Source organism: Myotis myotis, unplaced genomic scaffold (genome assembly GCF_014108235.1).
Source record: "Myotis myotis isolate mMyoMyo1 unplaced genomic scaffold, mMyoMyo1.p scaffold_m19_p_19, whole genome shotgun sequence".
In the NCBI taxonomy this organism is placed as follows: Eukaryota; Metazoa; Chordata; class Mammalia; order Chiroptera; family Vespertilionidae; genus Myotis; species Myotis myotis.
Genome location: NW_023416323.1, coordinates 36,526,991 through 36,543,969, shown reverse-complemented (window position 1 = coordinate 36,543,969; position 16,979 = coordinate 36,526,991). Strand labels below are relative to the sequence as shown.

The window sequence follows — 16,979 nt, the reverse complement described above, 5'->3', positions numbered from 1 at the left end:
GGTACTCCACTTGTCCCCCACGGTCCAGTGGATCGTATCTACATTTCCAACATCTTTGGACTAGACAAGCTGAGTGAGAGCAAGACAAGGATGTGGCTTTAGTTTACATTCAGAACAGCTCACACACCCATTGGCTCATGGTCAGCTGGACATGACTTCAGAGTTCTGGGATATACACCCACTCCTGCCCTTTCCTCCCATTAAAGAGAAAATAAAACATAGTCGACAGTGGTTGGGTCGCAGTAACTTTATTGTAACAGAGAAACCAGGCTGCAGTAAGTCTACACGATTAGAGTAGGTGGTGGTGATCTTTCTAAAGGGTGAATGAAGCCCGAGCCCAGCTGGAAGCGCATGAAGGTTAAAACCAAAACCTGAATATCCTCCTGCCTGGCTCAATCCCACATCACCCGACTTGGGACGGGAGACGAGTGGCTGCACAACACTGCACTAGGGTACGAGGTCCAACTGGGCAGAGGCGACATCCCGGCGGGAGACAAGCAATCACTGAAGAGGACGCTGCAATAATCTGTTAACCATTCTCCGCTATTCTTTGTTGAGAGGTGAGGGTGTGGGGTGAGCAGTAAATTATCTTCTTCATTCTTCAGATGAGTAAGTGCTACAGGGTGGGGTTGATGGTCAATCAAGCAGAAGAGGGTGAAAATCTAGGCTGGTTATAGATCTTTGTGTCTACGGAGAAGAGCAGCGCTGATAGAAGAGAAGGGAACATTGAAATGCCCACAAGTAAGTACCAGAAGCAGAGCCTTCTTGCTCTTTTTCTTAAGACCGGAAACAGCATCTTTTCCTGTTCCTGGTCGCAGTGGCAGCCGATGCGCTAGCTTTCACGAAGCTCGGTTTCTGCAATGTGGTCTGTTGGTGAGGCTGCTCAATCCGGGAGCACAACTGTGAGGCTGCCCATGATTGCTGGAGCCAGGTCTTCTCACAGAGGCTCGAATACGTGGCATCGACACCATCCGGTGCTTCAGTTAAAGCTTCTGGAATATTGCAATGGTGCGATTGACAGGTTTTTGGCTATGACGTTCTTGTACATGTAAACTCTTTCGGAAAAGCTGGAGGTACACAGGTGAGGGAGATTTTGGTTTAGAGCCACAAAGTTCCACGCACCAGCCACAGATGCCTCTGCCTAGTTCCCTACAAGTCCTTTGCCGAGAAACCATTCCATCGCTGAGTTTGAAGTACTGTGGTTGAAAGAAGTGATCCGCCCACCACCACCCACCCTCCCTCTTCCTCCGTGTGCAGCCCACAGCAGCGGAGGTCGGCAGGGGGGTTGTCTCTGTTTCCTCTCATCGGGAACATTACTTGGTGACCTGGTGAATGGCATGGGCAAGGTAGCCCACGTTGCCGGAGGTGACCCCTGCCACGGAGATGCGGCCGTCCTTTGTCATGTAGACCGAGAACTCCTTGGTCAGCCGCTCCACCTGCAGAGAGAAGAATGCTTGGGCATGTCCAGCTCACGCGAGTGTGTGTCCCCAGCCCTGGCACAAGAGCCACGTGTTAAGATAGAAAAATAACAGAGGCTCTGTGTTTTTTTCAATTAAACCCTAGTTCCAGAATTTGGTGTGTTAGCTTAATAGAGTGAAAGAAGAAAAGCTACTTTACAGTAGGGTGATGAATTCTGAGGAGGAACGGGGGGGAAAAAATGTTAGAGTCAGCATTTGCAGGAAAAACAGATCCGGGATCCAGCTGTGGATCAGCTGTTTCTCTTTCTACAGTAGGTCCTCGGGTTACGTCGCAGATCCGTTCCTACGGCGCGACGTAACGCGATTATTGCCGTAAGTCGGAACCCACCTACAGAAGCACCTACATCACTCACGTGGAGCACATACAAAGCAGTAATGAAGTGAAACAGTAAAAAATTTAAAAGAAAGATAACAATTCCTGACCTTTACTTGTGGTAAATAAATAATAAAAAACATAAAGCACATATGTACGTATGTCAAAATGACGGAACCTTTTTTTTTTTTTTTTTTAATAAATGGGAGATGGTGACGTAACCACGAAACAACGTACATCGAGTCTGACGTAACCTGAGGACTGCCTGTAATTTTCAGGTTCCAGCTTATTTGGTATCTCTTACAGAAGCAGTGGTTATCACAAAAAATGATGAAGACAAGTCCTGCTCTTTGGAAGTTTGCACCTCCTGGACGATGCAAATAGGTAAATGACTAATAAAAAACAAAGCAGAATGAATGCTACATACATACTTCATTTCCCTAAAAGCCTATAAAATGACTGTTTTCGGGGTAATCCTGAACAGGTAGGTGCCCTAGGACTGAGTAACTGGTCTGCTACCGAGAGTCCACTCACCTGCTCGGGCTTCAGTCCTGTGAAACAAAACATGCCAATCTGGTCGGTGATGTGCTGCCAGTTGTGGGAGGAGCCCTCCTTCTTGAGGTTGGAGACCAGCTGGGTCCGCATGCTAATGATGCGGTCGGCCATGCCTTTCACTTCCTGCAACCTGTAAAAAGCCTGGGATGCAGCTCCATTCTGGCCAAGTCCCGTTAGATACGCCACAGCTCACAGCATTTTCACCTTCCTTGAGTACTCCCTATTGGACCCTAGTGTGTCCCTGACTGAGTCATATGCTGGTCCAGGAAGAAAAAACTATTTTATAGTATTCTGTTTTATACCCAGCTGGCGTGGCTCAGTGGCTGAGCGTTGACCTATGAACTAGGAGGTCACGGTTAGATTCCTGGTCAGGGCACATACCCGGGTTGTGGGCTTGATCCCCAATGGGGGGCATGTGATGGATGATTCTCTCTCTCTCTCTCTCTCTCTCTCTCTTCCTCTCTGAAATCAATAAAAAAATATTAAAAAACAAACAAATACTGAGTAACACTACCTTAGAGCTCAGGTGCCAAGGTATTCAGATGGTATTAAAATAAAAACAAAACTATGATTTTCTTCAGGAAGTTTTCCTCTGTAAGGTACTTCAATATGAACTTGAAATTACTTAACCTGGAGATGATGGAGTAAAAGGAAATACCATCTTTGCATTATGTTCGTCTCTCTGAGGGAAAGACCAATGTATCTATTGGAAAGTGCTAACAAAAGGCACTCTTCTCTCCCTGCCCCCTTCCACATGCGGTAGCTGTGTGATGCTGGGCGTCACTAGTGGCTGATTATGAACAAGCTTTGAAGACTTAGTGGGGGAAGGGGGTGGCTGAGGCGGCGACGTGTCTTTACCATTGCTTTCGCAGATCGGGGCTGTTCAGAACGGTGGAGGCGATGCGGGCCCCGTTGACAGGAGGGTTGGAATACATGGGGCGAATCAAGATCTTCAACTGTGACTCCACCTTTTTGGCCTCATCGGCATCTTTGCAGACCACAGTGAAGGCTCCCACACGCTCACCTGAAAAGACAGAATGGATCTTGTCGTCTAGTTCTATCTAAAGCAAATCACGATTACATGTGCTACACATTAGCTGTTTCCAACGGCAACACCACAAAAATAACTCTTTAAGTAAAAAGTTTTTAGAAACCAGGATGGTGAATCTGGGTACAACAGAGAGTTGAATACTCAAGAGTATTTAAAGGTCTCTTTCTCTTGCATCCATCTTTGTGGCTCATGGAACAGTCACTTTTTAGAGAAGCAGTAATCAGTTTTCTTTGCTGGGAAAATTCAAGGACACTAAAGAAGATGTGGCTAAGATCAGTACAATGCATTTTACCTGTCTTTCCTCTCTGGGGAAGGAGGGACAGGGACAACACACACACACACACACACCCACAACCCCACACCTGTGTGGCACCCCTCCCAGCATTCCTCAATGTCATCAGAACACACGCGCACTGGGTCCTTCACTTTACCGTATAAGCCCATGTTCTTGGCATAGGACTGGCAGAGGCAGACATTAATGCCCTGTTCGATGAAGTGGCGCACAGCCCAGGCATCCTTGTTGCCATCGCCGCTGGCAAAGCCTTGGTAGGCCATGTCGAAGAACGCAAAGAGGTTGTTTTTCTGGAAGGAAAAGAGAAGAAGATGAAAACTCCAGGCAGCCCCTCTCAAGATGCCCAGAGGGTCACTGTGCTTATTGGGCCCACACCTGCCTCACAGAGACAGAATCAACACAGTCTCCGCCCCAGGCAGCCTGACAACGTCTCCGTTCCCTAAGAGTTCAGATATCAATGTACATTTCTTTACTCCGGTTGGTATGGTCCCTCAAGAAGACACTAAGAAAGGAGAATCTTTTTTTTTTTTTTTTTTTAAAATATATTTTATTGATTTTTTACAGAGAAGAAGGGAGAGGGAATAGAGAGCTAGAAACATGGATGAGAGAGAAACATCGATCAGCTGCCTCCTGCACACCCCCGCAACCAAGGTACATGCCCTTGACTGGAATCGAACCCGGGACCCTTGAGTCCGGAGGACAACGCTCTATCCACTGAGCCAAACCAGTTAGGGCAAGAAAGGAGAATCTTAATCTCCATCTCCCCAGGCAGCTGCTTACTCAAATGGGAAGCTCGTTTTAGGCCGAGTGGTTGGATAATTATTTCAGTTTAGGCAGCACAGGATCAGCACCAGCCTTTCTGGAGCTAACGTCACCCTGGCAGACTCATCTTATACCCGGGGCTCAGGGGCTGACCACGTCAGAGCCATCTCATCCTGAAAGTGCTCTCCGAATGCTGCTTCTCTCTCTCATTCTGTTTGCAGCTGAGGTCTGACAGAACGTAAAGGAAGGGGAACCAAAAGGAGTGACAATGGGGATGCAGGCGACAGGAGTATCTTCCTCCCTAGGAATTCTGACCCCATGAGTGACAATGGCGATGCCGAGGGAAGTGGCAAGGATAGGAGGGGACATGAAAAAGAGGAAAAGGGTGAACAAGTTTAACCACTGACCAGGACAGCTGGAGACCCCACCAGCAGACATGTGGGGCCAGTGGATGCCTACAATACAGGCCAGGCAACGACAGTTTTATCAGAATTTCCTAGACCCGGCTGAGGAACAGAAATTATCTCCACCTGCTCAGGTAGCATCAAGTACAGAATTGTTAATCTTGCAAATGCGGAGCCCTTTCCTGGCTGTTAATAAATGTGTGGACCTGGCCGGTGGGGCTCAATGGTTGAGGGTTGACCCCTGAACCAGGAGGTCACGGTTCGATTCGCGGTCAGGGCATATGCCTGGGTTGCGGGCTCCATCCCCAGCAGGATGGTGTAAGAGGCAGCCAATCAATGATTCTCTCTCATTACTGATATTTCTCTCTCCCTCCCTCCCTTGTCCTTCCTCTCTGAAATAAAAACATTTTTTTTTAAAGTGTGGAAATTTCACGTGGGCTCCAGGTAGTTGTCTGTTCAGCTGTTGCCAGTGAAGCGCCGAAGGCTAGTTACCGCACAGAACTGTCACCAGGCAGCTCGGCCCTCACCTTCACCACGGAGGCTATCTCCTTCCACTGCTCGGGGCGAGGGTCCACGCCCGTGGGGTTGTGGGCACAGGCGTGCAGGAGGAGGACACTCTGCTGGGGCATTTTCTGAGAAGACAAACAACCATGAGATCGCTGTGCAGCTTGACAAGGAGACAATTCTCCCGAAATGCCACAGGGCCACTATTACTTGGTAAATAACAAAAAGAACCCAAGGTCTGGAGTTGGCTCATCCTCCGTATTTTACGTCAGGTGTTGAGACCACGCTGGGCGACCTCAACTCTCCACAGGAGGTTTACTACTGATCCCCCCCCGCCCCCCCACTCCCCCACGGAGAGCCACACTTACGGAAATGTCCTCCATGGCGCCCGTGAAGTCAAAGCCGCACGTCTTGGGGTCATAGTAGCGGTAGCCCTGCAGCTGCATGCCAGCGTCCCTGAAGATGGGCGTGTGATTCCCCCAGGTCGGTTTGGGCAGAAACACATCTCGGCTGAACTTGAAAAATCTTTGCTGAGAGATGGGATGAAAGGGAATGAAAAACGGATGAACGGGGAGGCGAAAAAGTTGATCTATTTTACGGAAAAGACGTTTTTCTCTCCTGAAACACAGCTCCTCTCCCTGAGTGAGAGCCAGTACTGACTAAGCAGTGAGACTGCCTGGGGGAAACCCAGGCTCTGACAGTTACACGGCCGCGTGGCCAAGCACCTACCGCGGCCTCACTTTCTTCAACTGTAAAATGGTGTTAACTGAACCTCCTTCAGAAAGATCAGATGAGTTAAAATATAAAAGCTCCTAGTAACAGGAAGTGCTCAATAAATCATACTCATTATTATTATATAGTCTTACTATAATTATAATGTCTGTGATTTCTTCTAAGTACTTTAATTATTAACCCCCAAGTTCATTTATCAGGGAATGAGAAGTCTTCCAAGGTTGTGGAGACAGGAGGTCTACGTCTGAGTCAGCAAACACACAAGCGGTAGAAAACCCCGTCATCCTACAGCTCTTTGCTGACGAAATTTCCAGACTCACCAGAAAGCTGGCTCCGATCCTTAAGGCCCCGGTTCCAGAAATGGTCTGCACGGTGACGTACTGCGGGAGAGACACGAGGCCAGTGAGGCGCCACTCCCTGAGCTCAGCAGAGAGAGGCACAGAGGCTGGGACACCCCCAAATGAGCACCAGGAAGTGAGAGAACGGCACTGCTTCATCTCCCCATTTGCTAAGCCACAGACTGACTGGACTCTCCTCATGGGTTCCCTAAAGGGCGGTCTCTTCAGTTTCCAACAGCCCTGCTGATGCAGAAGCTAATTCCTTACAGCCTGTTAGTAGCACCATCCCGTGTTACGTGAGACTTTCAGGACACAAAATCCCCACCTTCCCAGTGGGGGGGAAAAAAAGACACTAAGAACAATTACCACGTTTAAACATTATTGTAGAATTATACAAAATGGAGTGACTCTGAACATCAAAGGTCCTTGAAAAGTACCTTAGACTAACATTACTGCATATCAAAGGTTGTCCAAGAGGCTCCTTGTAGGAGTTTTCAGAATCTGAAATGTTAATCATTTGGACAGATGCCTGAGTAGATCTCTTTCTTCAAACCAGTCCATGTAGGAGATGAGTAGGAAACCACAGTGTTTTTTTTTTAAGGCACCACAGAAGCAAGGCTCTACAAAACACCAACCTGTTTTCTGGACTGGCGGACACTGCATTAATGGGAGGAACCCAACCAACAAACTCTTTCCTAGCCAAACTTAGTCTCTGCAAACCTTGGCGTGATAAAAATAAACACCTGACTGTAGATCTGATACCAATGGTTCACAAAGGCACAGCAGTTTATAAAAGGCAAACTGATGTTATTTTAAGATAGGCCAGTTGCATACTTAGGTAACAATTGACTAGAGGTACACAGACTAAGCAAAAATTACAGAAAAAAACCCCCCCACAAGTTTTCACGAGGGGTTAACAGGTGGTTGACTGTATGGATATTAGTCAAACCATATCCTGTCCATGACTTATGGTCATTGCTCCATGCCCACTGGGTCAAGGTTATACGTTTTACTCTGAGTCAATGAACTAACCTGTGGACTTAGACCAGTCTTGTAAATAAAATGTATTTATTCTGTCCTTGGAGGGGTGCGGAGGGGAGAAGTGTTGGCTTAGTTTTGCTACTTTGTGTGTTTTCCCCAGACTTAAAGGGGGGGGGGATTTAAACATACAAATGTATCCATTAGAAGAACATACATGTTTCAAAAGAAAGTAAACTATAAGGCACATGAGCCGTTGGGTCAGGTGAGCTGTTTGGTGGCCCGCGTGCTTGATGCTAGTCTCTACTACAAGTGTGGGCCTGTATGTACTCCACGGTGCATATGGGAATCTGTGTGCAAAAGCTCATGTGCAGTGACCTTCAGGGCCACCTCTCTTCCGTAAGAAGGGACCCCTCAGGGAGCCGGAAGGAGGTAACTAAGGGACACTTGTGCTCCCCATCATGGCCGCAGTGACGCTCCCTGGACCTCAGAGAGGAGGGAGGCAGCAGGAAGGGAGCGGGGCTGTGAAGGCCCAGCAGAGTGCCCGGCTGGTCCCAGCTGCCAGAGCCTACCTGTGGCTTGTTTCCTGCTTGCTTCCTCCATCTAAGCTGGAAGCTTAGGGCATGAGGGTGGGGGCTAAGTATAGGCCTAAAACTAGGCACAGTTTGGAGTTTCTAAAGCGTATTTAATGTAAAATGAACATAAGCACATGGAAACTAACAGAAAAGCAGTGTCAAATCTATCAAGTCACTACCATATTTTTTGGAACTGGTGTTATAGGAAATCTTTTATTTAAGTAGGGCCAATTTATTAGCTAAAGCAGAGATATTAGCAAAAGCGTGGCCACCTCAAAACCATCACCAAGCACAAAGTGATGTTTCTTTTCTTATTTGTTTTGAATTGTTTGAATTATCTCAAATGTATCTGAATTATTACATTTAACGACAGACCCTGTATGACACCGGAGTCTGCTCGCTTACCCGGCCGCTTTTCAGCACTTCGCTGTTCTCGCCCAGGGCTAGCTCTGCAGACGCCTTACAGAACTCGGCCAGTCCCCCGATGGGCAGGTATTCCTTGTCCAGGTTTTTTGCAGCAATCTGGGCCTCTGCCTAGACAAGAGAAAAAGCATCTGTTTAGCTCTTTTCACCTGGAATTATCTTGATTAAGACAGGTGGGGCAAAAGTTGGTTTATGGTTTGTTCATATAGAAAATAGTACAATAATTAATAAATAATACAAGAATAAACTGTTTCGTGTACTCATAACTGTAAACCTAACTTTTGCCCCAGCCTGTATTAAATGTTTTCTACTTAAATTTTGGAGGTAAAGCTTTATTTTTTTTATTTGGAGATATTGTCCCAGAAGAAGGATAAGTAGAATACTTTATATGTTATATTGCAGAACAGAAATACTTAAATTAATTTTAAAGTTCAGTTTTATGTGGATGGGTATATACTGTCTCTTGGTTACCATTTAACCTAAAACGGTATTCTTGGAATGCACCATAACAAGACTTAAGAGCAATACTTAAAACAGATATTCTATGTAATAAAAGGCTAATATGCAAACTGACTGAACGGCAGAATGACCGATCGCTATGACGCACACCGACCACCAGGGGGCAGACGCTCAACACAGGAGCTGCCCCCTGGTCAGTGCAGAAGCCGGGCTCAGGGCTGGCGAGCGCAGAGGCAGTGGTGGGAGCTTCTCCCGCCTCTGAGGGACCTCCCCTCCCAAGTGCATGAATTTCGTGTGCCAGGCCTCTAGGAAGATAATAAAAATCAAAGAAAATACATAAAAAGGAAGTATTTCAAGATATATGCCAGTCTAAGAACTTACTAGCTGTGTTGACCTGGGCAAATTATTAATCTTTCTGAGCCCGTTTCCTCATCTGTTGAATGAGGGAACAGCTGTTCCTACACCTCATATGGTTGAGGTGAAGAGCCGATGAGCTAATGTACACAAGTGTGTGGTGGGGTTCCAGCTTACAACAGCTACATTTGCTGGGTATGCTAAACTGATTTGAGACCAAAACCACACCCTGCTTCTTGAGTCCTTTTTGCTACTAAGAGACTTGTAGAGATGATACCTAAGGTGCACTCCTATGTACTCAGAAATTTTTCTTCAGTGGTTCATTCAGCCCCCACTCTATTACCGCAGTGGCTCATGAGGGCGTAACAGTTCGGGTGATGAGAGAATACTCTTACCCCAGAGTATTCTGAACTGCCACTCATGGTGCCTAGCTCTGCAGTACGGAAGAATGACAGACACATCACCATCCACTTTGGAAGTGGCAAAGCAGCACATTCATATTTCAATGGAGGAGGGACAGATGCAAAGGAAGACATACTTTCTTAAAAAAGAATTGTTCCGCCTTAACTGGTTTGGCTCAGTGGATAGAGCATCGGCCTGCGGACTGAAGGGTCCCAGGTTCGATTCCAGTCAAGGGCATGTACCTTGGTTGCGGGCACATTCCCGGTAGGGGGTGTGCAGGAGGCAGCTGATTGATGTTTCTCTCTCATCCATGTTTCTAACTTTCTATCCCTCTCCCTTCCTCTCTGTAAAAAATCAATAAAATATATTTTAAAAAAAGAATTGTTCCTAGAGGATTAGTTAAATTATAACTATAATAACCAATAGTAAGACTACTAATAAATATGCAACAAAAATAAAGAAAATTATTCTACAGTTCAATAGGAAAAAAGGACAGAGTATGTCTGTGTGAGAAGGTGGGCTTTATTAAGGCAATTAAAATGAGAGAAATGGAAAAAAAGAGTAATGCCCATCCACAAAGGCCTAATTCTATGCGCGAGACAGCATTGAAATTCTTGGTCCTTTTGTGCACTCTCAGAATTACATATGACACTATGGCTCTTTCAGAGACAATCACAGAAATGCAACCTTAGGAAAGACCATGGCACTTCCAATGGCTCTCTCTTATAGCCAAGGGGACTGCAGCTCAGACAACCTGATGGGAACAGTTAGTACCAGAGCCTGAGCCTGGGTCTCCTGGCTCCCGGTCCAGTGGTCTTTCTGCCGCTCCCCGGGACCTCCCGTCAGCGTACTTCTCCCAACCAGGCAGGAGATGGACGGCACGCTCACCTTCCGGATACTAGGGAGCACGTAAGGCTTTCCATTGTCGTCCCGGTAGGCACCGACTCCCAGGTTCATCTTTTTGCTGTTGGTGTCTCTTTTAAAGGCTTCTGTGACTCCCAGGATGGGATCTGGGGGCCCCATCTCCACATGGGCCCACCAGGAGCTGAAATGGGAAAGACAAGACATCAGTTACAGAAGCAAGATTCCCATGGCCAGAGACATCTTGGATCTGCCACGAATCCACTTCAATGAATGGTTGCATGTTTACTGTGCACACGGTAAAGCAACAGGCACCATAGTTCAATAATGCATAAGACCTCAGAGCACCTCGAAGAAGGGCGGGGAAGACCAATAATCTCAATACAAATCCTGTAAGGAGCGGAAGGGGCCGCCTCCCTGAATCATCCTGGGGAGGACAGGATGCATGTGTAGGCTTTCAATGCAGTCCAGACCTGACCTGAATTCCCAGGCAAAGACTATTTCAAGTAATTCGGCGGTGAGAAGCTGAGAATGGTAAAAGATGAAACTAGAGAAGCCAGCAAGGACCAGTGTAAGAGGATAATGTGTGACAACTTCCCCCCACCCCAAAGGGCTTGGGTTTTTATCCTGTTCCCATATTTGTTAAGAGCTTGTTAAAATGTTTCCTCGGCCCCACCTTGAATGTAGTAAAAATATGGGAATCATTACTTTTTTTTGGGAGGGGGCAAGACGTATGGTGATCAGGTAAGGGGAGTGACATGAATATACTTGCAGTTTTTTTTTTTCAAATATATCTTTCATTGATTTCAGAGAGGGGTAGGAGAAGAGATAGAAATATCAATGACAATGAGAGAGAATCAGTGATCAGCTGCCTCCTGCACACCCTCACTGTGGATCGAGGCCACACCCGGGCATGTGCCCTGACTGGAAATCGAACTGTGACCTCCTGGTTCATAGGTCGACACTCAACCACTGAGCCATGCTGGCCGGGCATGAATATACTTCCATTTTTAGAGCCAGTCTGTAAAATGAGGTGCCGGGAGCCGGTCCATCCTTGCTGTTTCAAAGGACCTGGCATATATGGCATACTGTTCTTAATATGTTTGCTCACCTTGGCACTATGTGTTTTAACCAAGGTCTCCTCTCTGAGAAAGGTTGTTTCCCCAGGTAGGGATTTTCCCCTGAAGTTAGGGAGGGAATAAAACCTCTTAACTAAGTGCCAGGCGGGTAATTAATCACTTTAACTACGAACACTCGTGCTTAAGCTACATAATCTTTACTCCCTGGAATGAAGATAAGAAACGCCCTAACCTTTGTAATAGAGATTGATAGGATTGGAATCAACTGGTATAAATACAGATGCAACAAGACAGCAAGAGACAGAACTTAGAACACAGAACTTAGAACACAGAACTTAGAATACGGAACCAAGAGAGACAGAAAGGAGGCACAGAACCTACACAGAACGTTCTCTAGAGACAGAAGAACTTTGCTGGAGAGAACATGGCAAAAGATCATGGACTGAACCTGACTACAGAAATTGGCAAGAGAACCTGACTAGAACCTGGTGACTGAACCTGGCTGGAGAACTTGGACAGAACCTGGCTGGAGAACCTAGCGAGGGAACATGGCTACAGAACCTGGCTGGAGAACCTAGCAAGACAACATGGACACAGAACTTGGCTGGAGATCCTGGCTGGAGATCCTGGCTAGCCTGCTGATCAACTGAACACTGTCTCCGTGTCATTCCTTCTTCGCCGACTCCGTCCACGCCTTTGGGGACCCCTGGACCCGCTGGGGTTGGACCCCGGCAATGAGGCACAACTCTGCCTATCTCACAGGGATTTTGTAAGAATGAAAGGAGTTATCCTATATAATAAAAGGCTAATATGCAAATTATCCCCTCGGGAGTTTGACCGCTCGCTATGATGTGCGCTGACCACCAGGGGGTGGCGAGGAACGAAGGAAGGCCGGGCAGCTGGGGGAAGGAAGGCCCTGATGGGTCCTGATCGCCAGCCAGGCCTAGGGACCCTACTCGTGCACAGATTTCATGCACTGGGCCTCTAGTTAACTATAAAACAGAACAGAGCCTGGTACAGAGTGAGTACTTGATATTAGCTGGTATCGCTGTTACTAAGTTATCCCACTACACTCTTATTTATAACCTCTGTGCCACTAAGCCTGGTGAGGAAAGTATGCAGAGAATTCAAGGCACACGTGGTCACAAGGCTTTATGATAAAATACAGGCCTTTCCTGCTTTTCAATAACTTAAGTCTTTTCTAGAGTCTTGGGAGATATTATCATTCTTCCTCCTCAACAGTCCCACTGCCAGAACACAAAAACTCTCGCATTTTGCTCTAGGCTTCCTGGTTGCTCTAGTATCTCAGCAACAGTAAGAAAAAGGTATCCCCAAGCAACTTCTAAACAGGGCCTAAAGCAAGCTTTTGTTTCTTCCTACCCATAATTCAGACCCTGGAAACACGTAGCCACCTGCCTGTCTATATCACTGTCATCAGCTGATGAGTGAAAGGAATACTTTGAATGTCAAGGACATACGATAGAGCTTCTAGTAAGCAATTTTCATTTTTAAAAAGATGGCTCTGTCTCCATGGTTGTCAATCAATGATGACAGAGCCGTTGCCCCTAACCATGGGACAGACGTACCCTTGTTACATGGTGGGAAGGGCACGGATTTGTCACGTCCTTTAAAACGTTTATTTGGCATAGAAATCCTCTCAGAAACAGGGATACAACTGAGAGTAGAATCTTTTAGGAAGAAGTCTAAAAGCAATTTGAATATATTCAACCTTAAAAATCTAAATACAGGAGCAGGGATACTCAATTTGATCAGTCCTACATCAGTAGTTATGTTCAGGTCCTCCATGTCCTTCATTATTCCACTCCTTAAAAGGGCAAAGACTCTGTCACATTGTAGGAACTTTGATTTTTAAAAAAATGTATTTTATTGATTTTTTACAGAGAGGAAGGGAGAGGGATAGAGAGTTAGAAACATTGATGAGAGAGAAACATCGATCAGCTGCCTCCTGCACATTCCCTACTGGGTATGTGCCCGCAACCAAGGTACATGCCCTTGACTGGAATTGAACCTGGGACCCTTGAGTCCTCAGGCCGACGCTCTATTCACTGAGTCAAACCGGTTAGGGCAGAACTTTGATATTTTTAAAGAGATAGTACTTGATAAAAACGAGTGCTCTAGGGATGAAGTCGAGACAGACAACCAGTGGCCTACAAGTGATCCCTCTCAATGAACTTTGCACATAAGCTCAAAGCCTGAGCTATTAAGCAATACTGACCAGACAACCAAAATATGTTGGGTACAAAGTATTCCGATAAGCATTTGCAATTTAAATGCCTGGCCATTCCCCTGGGAGTCTACCTAGCAATTTTTAGTTTTTGTGTTTTTTTAAAAAATCCTCACCTGAGGACATGCTTATTAATTTTTAGAGAGGGGGTAGGGAAAGAGAGAAATATCAATGTGAGAGAGAAACATGGATCAGTTGCCTCCCGTAAGCATCCGGACTGGGGACTGAACCCACAACCTTGGCATATTGGGACAACACTCCAAGCGAGCTCCCTGGCCAGGGCACAAACTATTAAAAACACACACACACAGCCCTGGCCAGTTTGGCTCAGTGGATAGAGCGTCGGCCTGTGGACTGAAAGGTCCCAGGTTCGATACCGGTCAAGGGCATGTACCTGGCTTGCGGGCATATCCCCAGTGGGAGATGTGCAGGAGGCAGCTGATCGATGTTTCTCTCTCATCGATGTTTCTAACTCTCTATCTCTCTCCCTTCCTCTCTGTGAAAAATCAATAAAATATATTTAAAAAAAAACAAAAACAAAACACACACACAGCCCTAGCCAGTTTGGCTCAGTCGATAGAGCGTCCGCTTGTGGACTCAAGGGTCCCAGGTTCGATTCCAGCCAAGGGCATGTACCTTGGTTGCAGGCACATACCCAGTGGGGAGTGTGCAGGAGGTGGCTGATCCATGTTTCTCTCATCGATGTTTCTAACTCTCTATCCCTCTCCCTTCCTCTCTGTAAAAAATCAATAAAAAATATATTTAAAATAAAAACACACAAAAAATAAAACACACACACACACACAAACATTTTGCATCCGCAGTTCCCCTATATGCTTAGGCTTTGATGTAAGATGCAATATTAAAATGTCATATTTGTTTCTATTGCACTGATTAAAAAATCAAATCGTTGTCTAAAATAAAAATACTCAAATTGAAAGACATGCAGGCACTAGTCTAAGTGCTGAGATAGAACAGTGAACAAGGCTGGTCCAGTCTCTGCTTTCATGGAATTTACATCCTAATGGGCGAAAGGCGGAAAAGAAAAGTGAGTCAGGCTCCCAAACTGAAACATGACTAAAAGGTCACGCCCATAGGGATTTTCACTAAATAGTATAAATAGAACCGCAAAACGCCCAACCAAATCCATAAAACAAGAGATAATTCTAACAGTACTACATGGGGTGCCCATAATTTTAGGCACCCCTCCCTCTGCTCCAAATTTGCTGCATAAATGATGATAACGGCTCCCTGATTCTGGGCCAGTCGGTAGGCCGACTTAAGGAGCACACCTGACAGTGAGCCAAGAAGGAACCAAATCAAGAAGCTAAGACAGTGTGAAAGCCTGGGAGAAATTACCGCCAAGAGTGCGGGGCTTTGTGAAGGTCAAATTGTTCTGCTGGCTTCACGTCATCATCCAACATCCAACGAAAAGGCCAAGGCATGGGAAAGGGGTCAAGGCTTTGCTCGCTGGAGTGAATATCTGGTTGCAACCAGAGTAGGTGGTACTTAAGGGCACTGCCCCCAACCGGCTTCTTCTTGAGACTTAAGTCGCCTGGCTCAGGTCTCCACTAGGAAGCAATGACCAATGCGTTCAAGGCCCTGCACTTTTCCTCTGCAGACACTAGTGTGGGGTCATGTCCAGGACGGGGCAAAAGTAGGTTTACTGTTGTGAGCGCGTGAAACCCAGTTTATTCCTGTATTATTATTTATTCGCGTATTATTTTCCCTAGGAACAACTGTCTACCTACGGCTGCCCCGCCCTGCACGTGTAATCTCCCGAGTGACACTGCTCTCGGGGGCTTCTTCCCCGCAGCGTCTATCAGCAGATTGATATCTGGTCCAGCGCCTGGCTGATCACCAGATTGATATCTGGCCCAGCGCCCGGCCGGCTCTCTCAAACTCCCGGTGACGAAATACCGTCTAAATGAAAGAGCGCCGTGAGATGGAGAAAGAACGGCCACGCCCCTCCGGCTGGATCTCCTAAGGGCTTCCAAAGAGAGGTGCGCTACACCCCCGCCCTTCTCCATCCAAAGGCCAAACGGCAGCGGGGAAGGGTCGCAGGTGAGGATGCTATGCGTCAAGGTCACGGGATGCGGACAGGATCGCCGGCCGGCTCTCAAAGCCAGGGTCCCGGGCACCTCCTCCCCGTGCACCCCCTTCTCCCGCACACACGCGGCAGCCAGCCGCCAGCCCGCACAGCCCGCTCGGCGCAGGGAGGCCACGACGTGTGAGCTCGCAGCCCCCCAGGTAGCCCGTCAAGGGCACACCGTCGGCGCATCCGGTCCCCCGGCCGGCGCCGCAGCCAATGGGCGCGAGGCAGCCCGGACCCCGCAGCCAATGAGCGCGAGGCCCGGCCGCGCCGTGGCCCGTGGGCTCTCCCTGGAACCCCCCATCCCCCCGCCCCTGCGCTGAATCTGCGCCTCGTGACCCCCACCTTGAATGGGAGTCCGGGTGCCGCGGAGGGCCACACTTCCTCACCCGGGGGAACGCGTTGGCACGCTCTCCTGCGGTCTCGGGGGCAGGGGCGGGAGGGGGGATGGAGGACCCCGAGGGTCACTGTGAGGCGCCGCCATCAATCCGAGAAAGTGTGCGTGCGTGTGTGTCTGCGGGGTCCGCGGCTCGGGGGGGCAGGCCGGTCTCCCCGGCTCCGTCTTCCCCGCTTACCTGGCTCGGGCAGAAGCCACGCCCGCGAGGCCTGGGTGGAAGGCGGCGGCGGCCCCGGACAGGACGCGGCAGGAGTGCAGCAGGGCCATGGTGGGCACGCGGGCAGTGGCAGCTGCAGGACGGAGCGAGGGCAGCGCAGACGCGGAGGCGCGGGCTCCTGCGGGAGGTAAGGACAGCGACTTCCCCGCGGGGCTAGAGCGGCCGGGCCGAGCCGCGCCACAGCGGACCCTGGCGGCCGGAGCCGGCGCTGGGCGGGCGCGGGGCCTGGGTTCGCCCGCCCGCCGGCAGGTCCGCGCCGCCGGGCCACGTGGTCCCGGAGAAGCGTGACGACACTGCGGGTCGCGAGGTGCAGCGCTGGGCGCGCGGAACTCCATTAATCGCGAGGGGCAGCTATTATGCCATTTGGAAAGATGGGAACGTGGCTGATGTAGGTAAAGTCGTTTGCCTGGCATCATTAAGCCAGTGACAAGGTGGCCGACCCCCCAGTCTTCAGCCCGATGCTCACCT

The 16,979-nt window shown here is 48.3% G+C and overlaps 1 protein-coding gene across 2 annotated transcripts; it reads right to left on the bottom strand.

The window, feature by feature from the left end:
• Nucleotides 1-231: 231 nt before the first annotated feature.
• GOT2 (glutamic-oxaloacetic transaminase 2) lies at nt 232-16,665 on the bottom strand. 2 transcript variants are annotated; one of them, XM_036345936.1, is made up of 10 exons: nt 16,473-16,663; nt 10,509-10,665; nt 8,388-8,516; nt 6,412-6,471; nt 5,728-5,889; nt 5,383-5,487; nt 3,829-3,979; nt 3,205-3,370; nt 2,326-2,476; nt 232-1,436 (listed from the first exon to the last, which is right to left on the bottom strand). In XM_036345936.1, exons 1-10 carry the CDS (start codon nt 16,559-16,561, stop codon nt 1,314-1,316), a joined length of 1,293 nt encoding a protein of 430 aa, XP_036201829.1. In that variant the 5' UTR covers nt 16,562-16,663; the 3' UTR covers nt 232-1,313. The 2 variants fall into 2 exon arrangements, with proteins under 2 accessions (XP_036201829.1, XP_036201830.1); XM_036345937.1 differs by lacking the exon at nt 232-1,436 and adding an exon at nt 1,465-1,633 and having other exon boundaries at nt 16,473-16,665.
• Between the last annotated feature and the right edge of the window lie 314 nt (nt 16,666-16,979).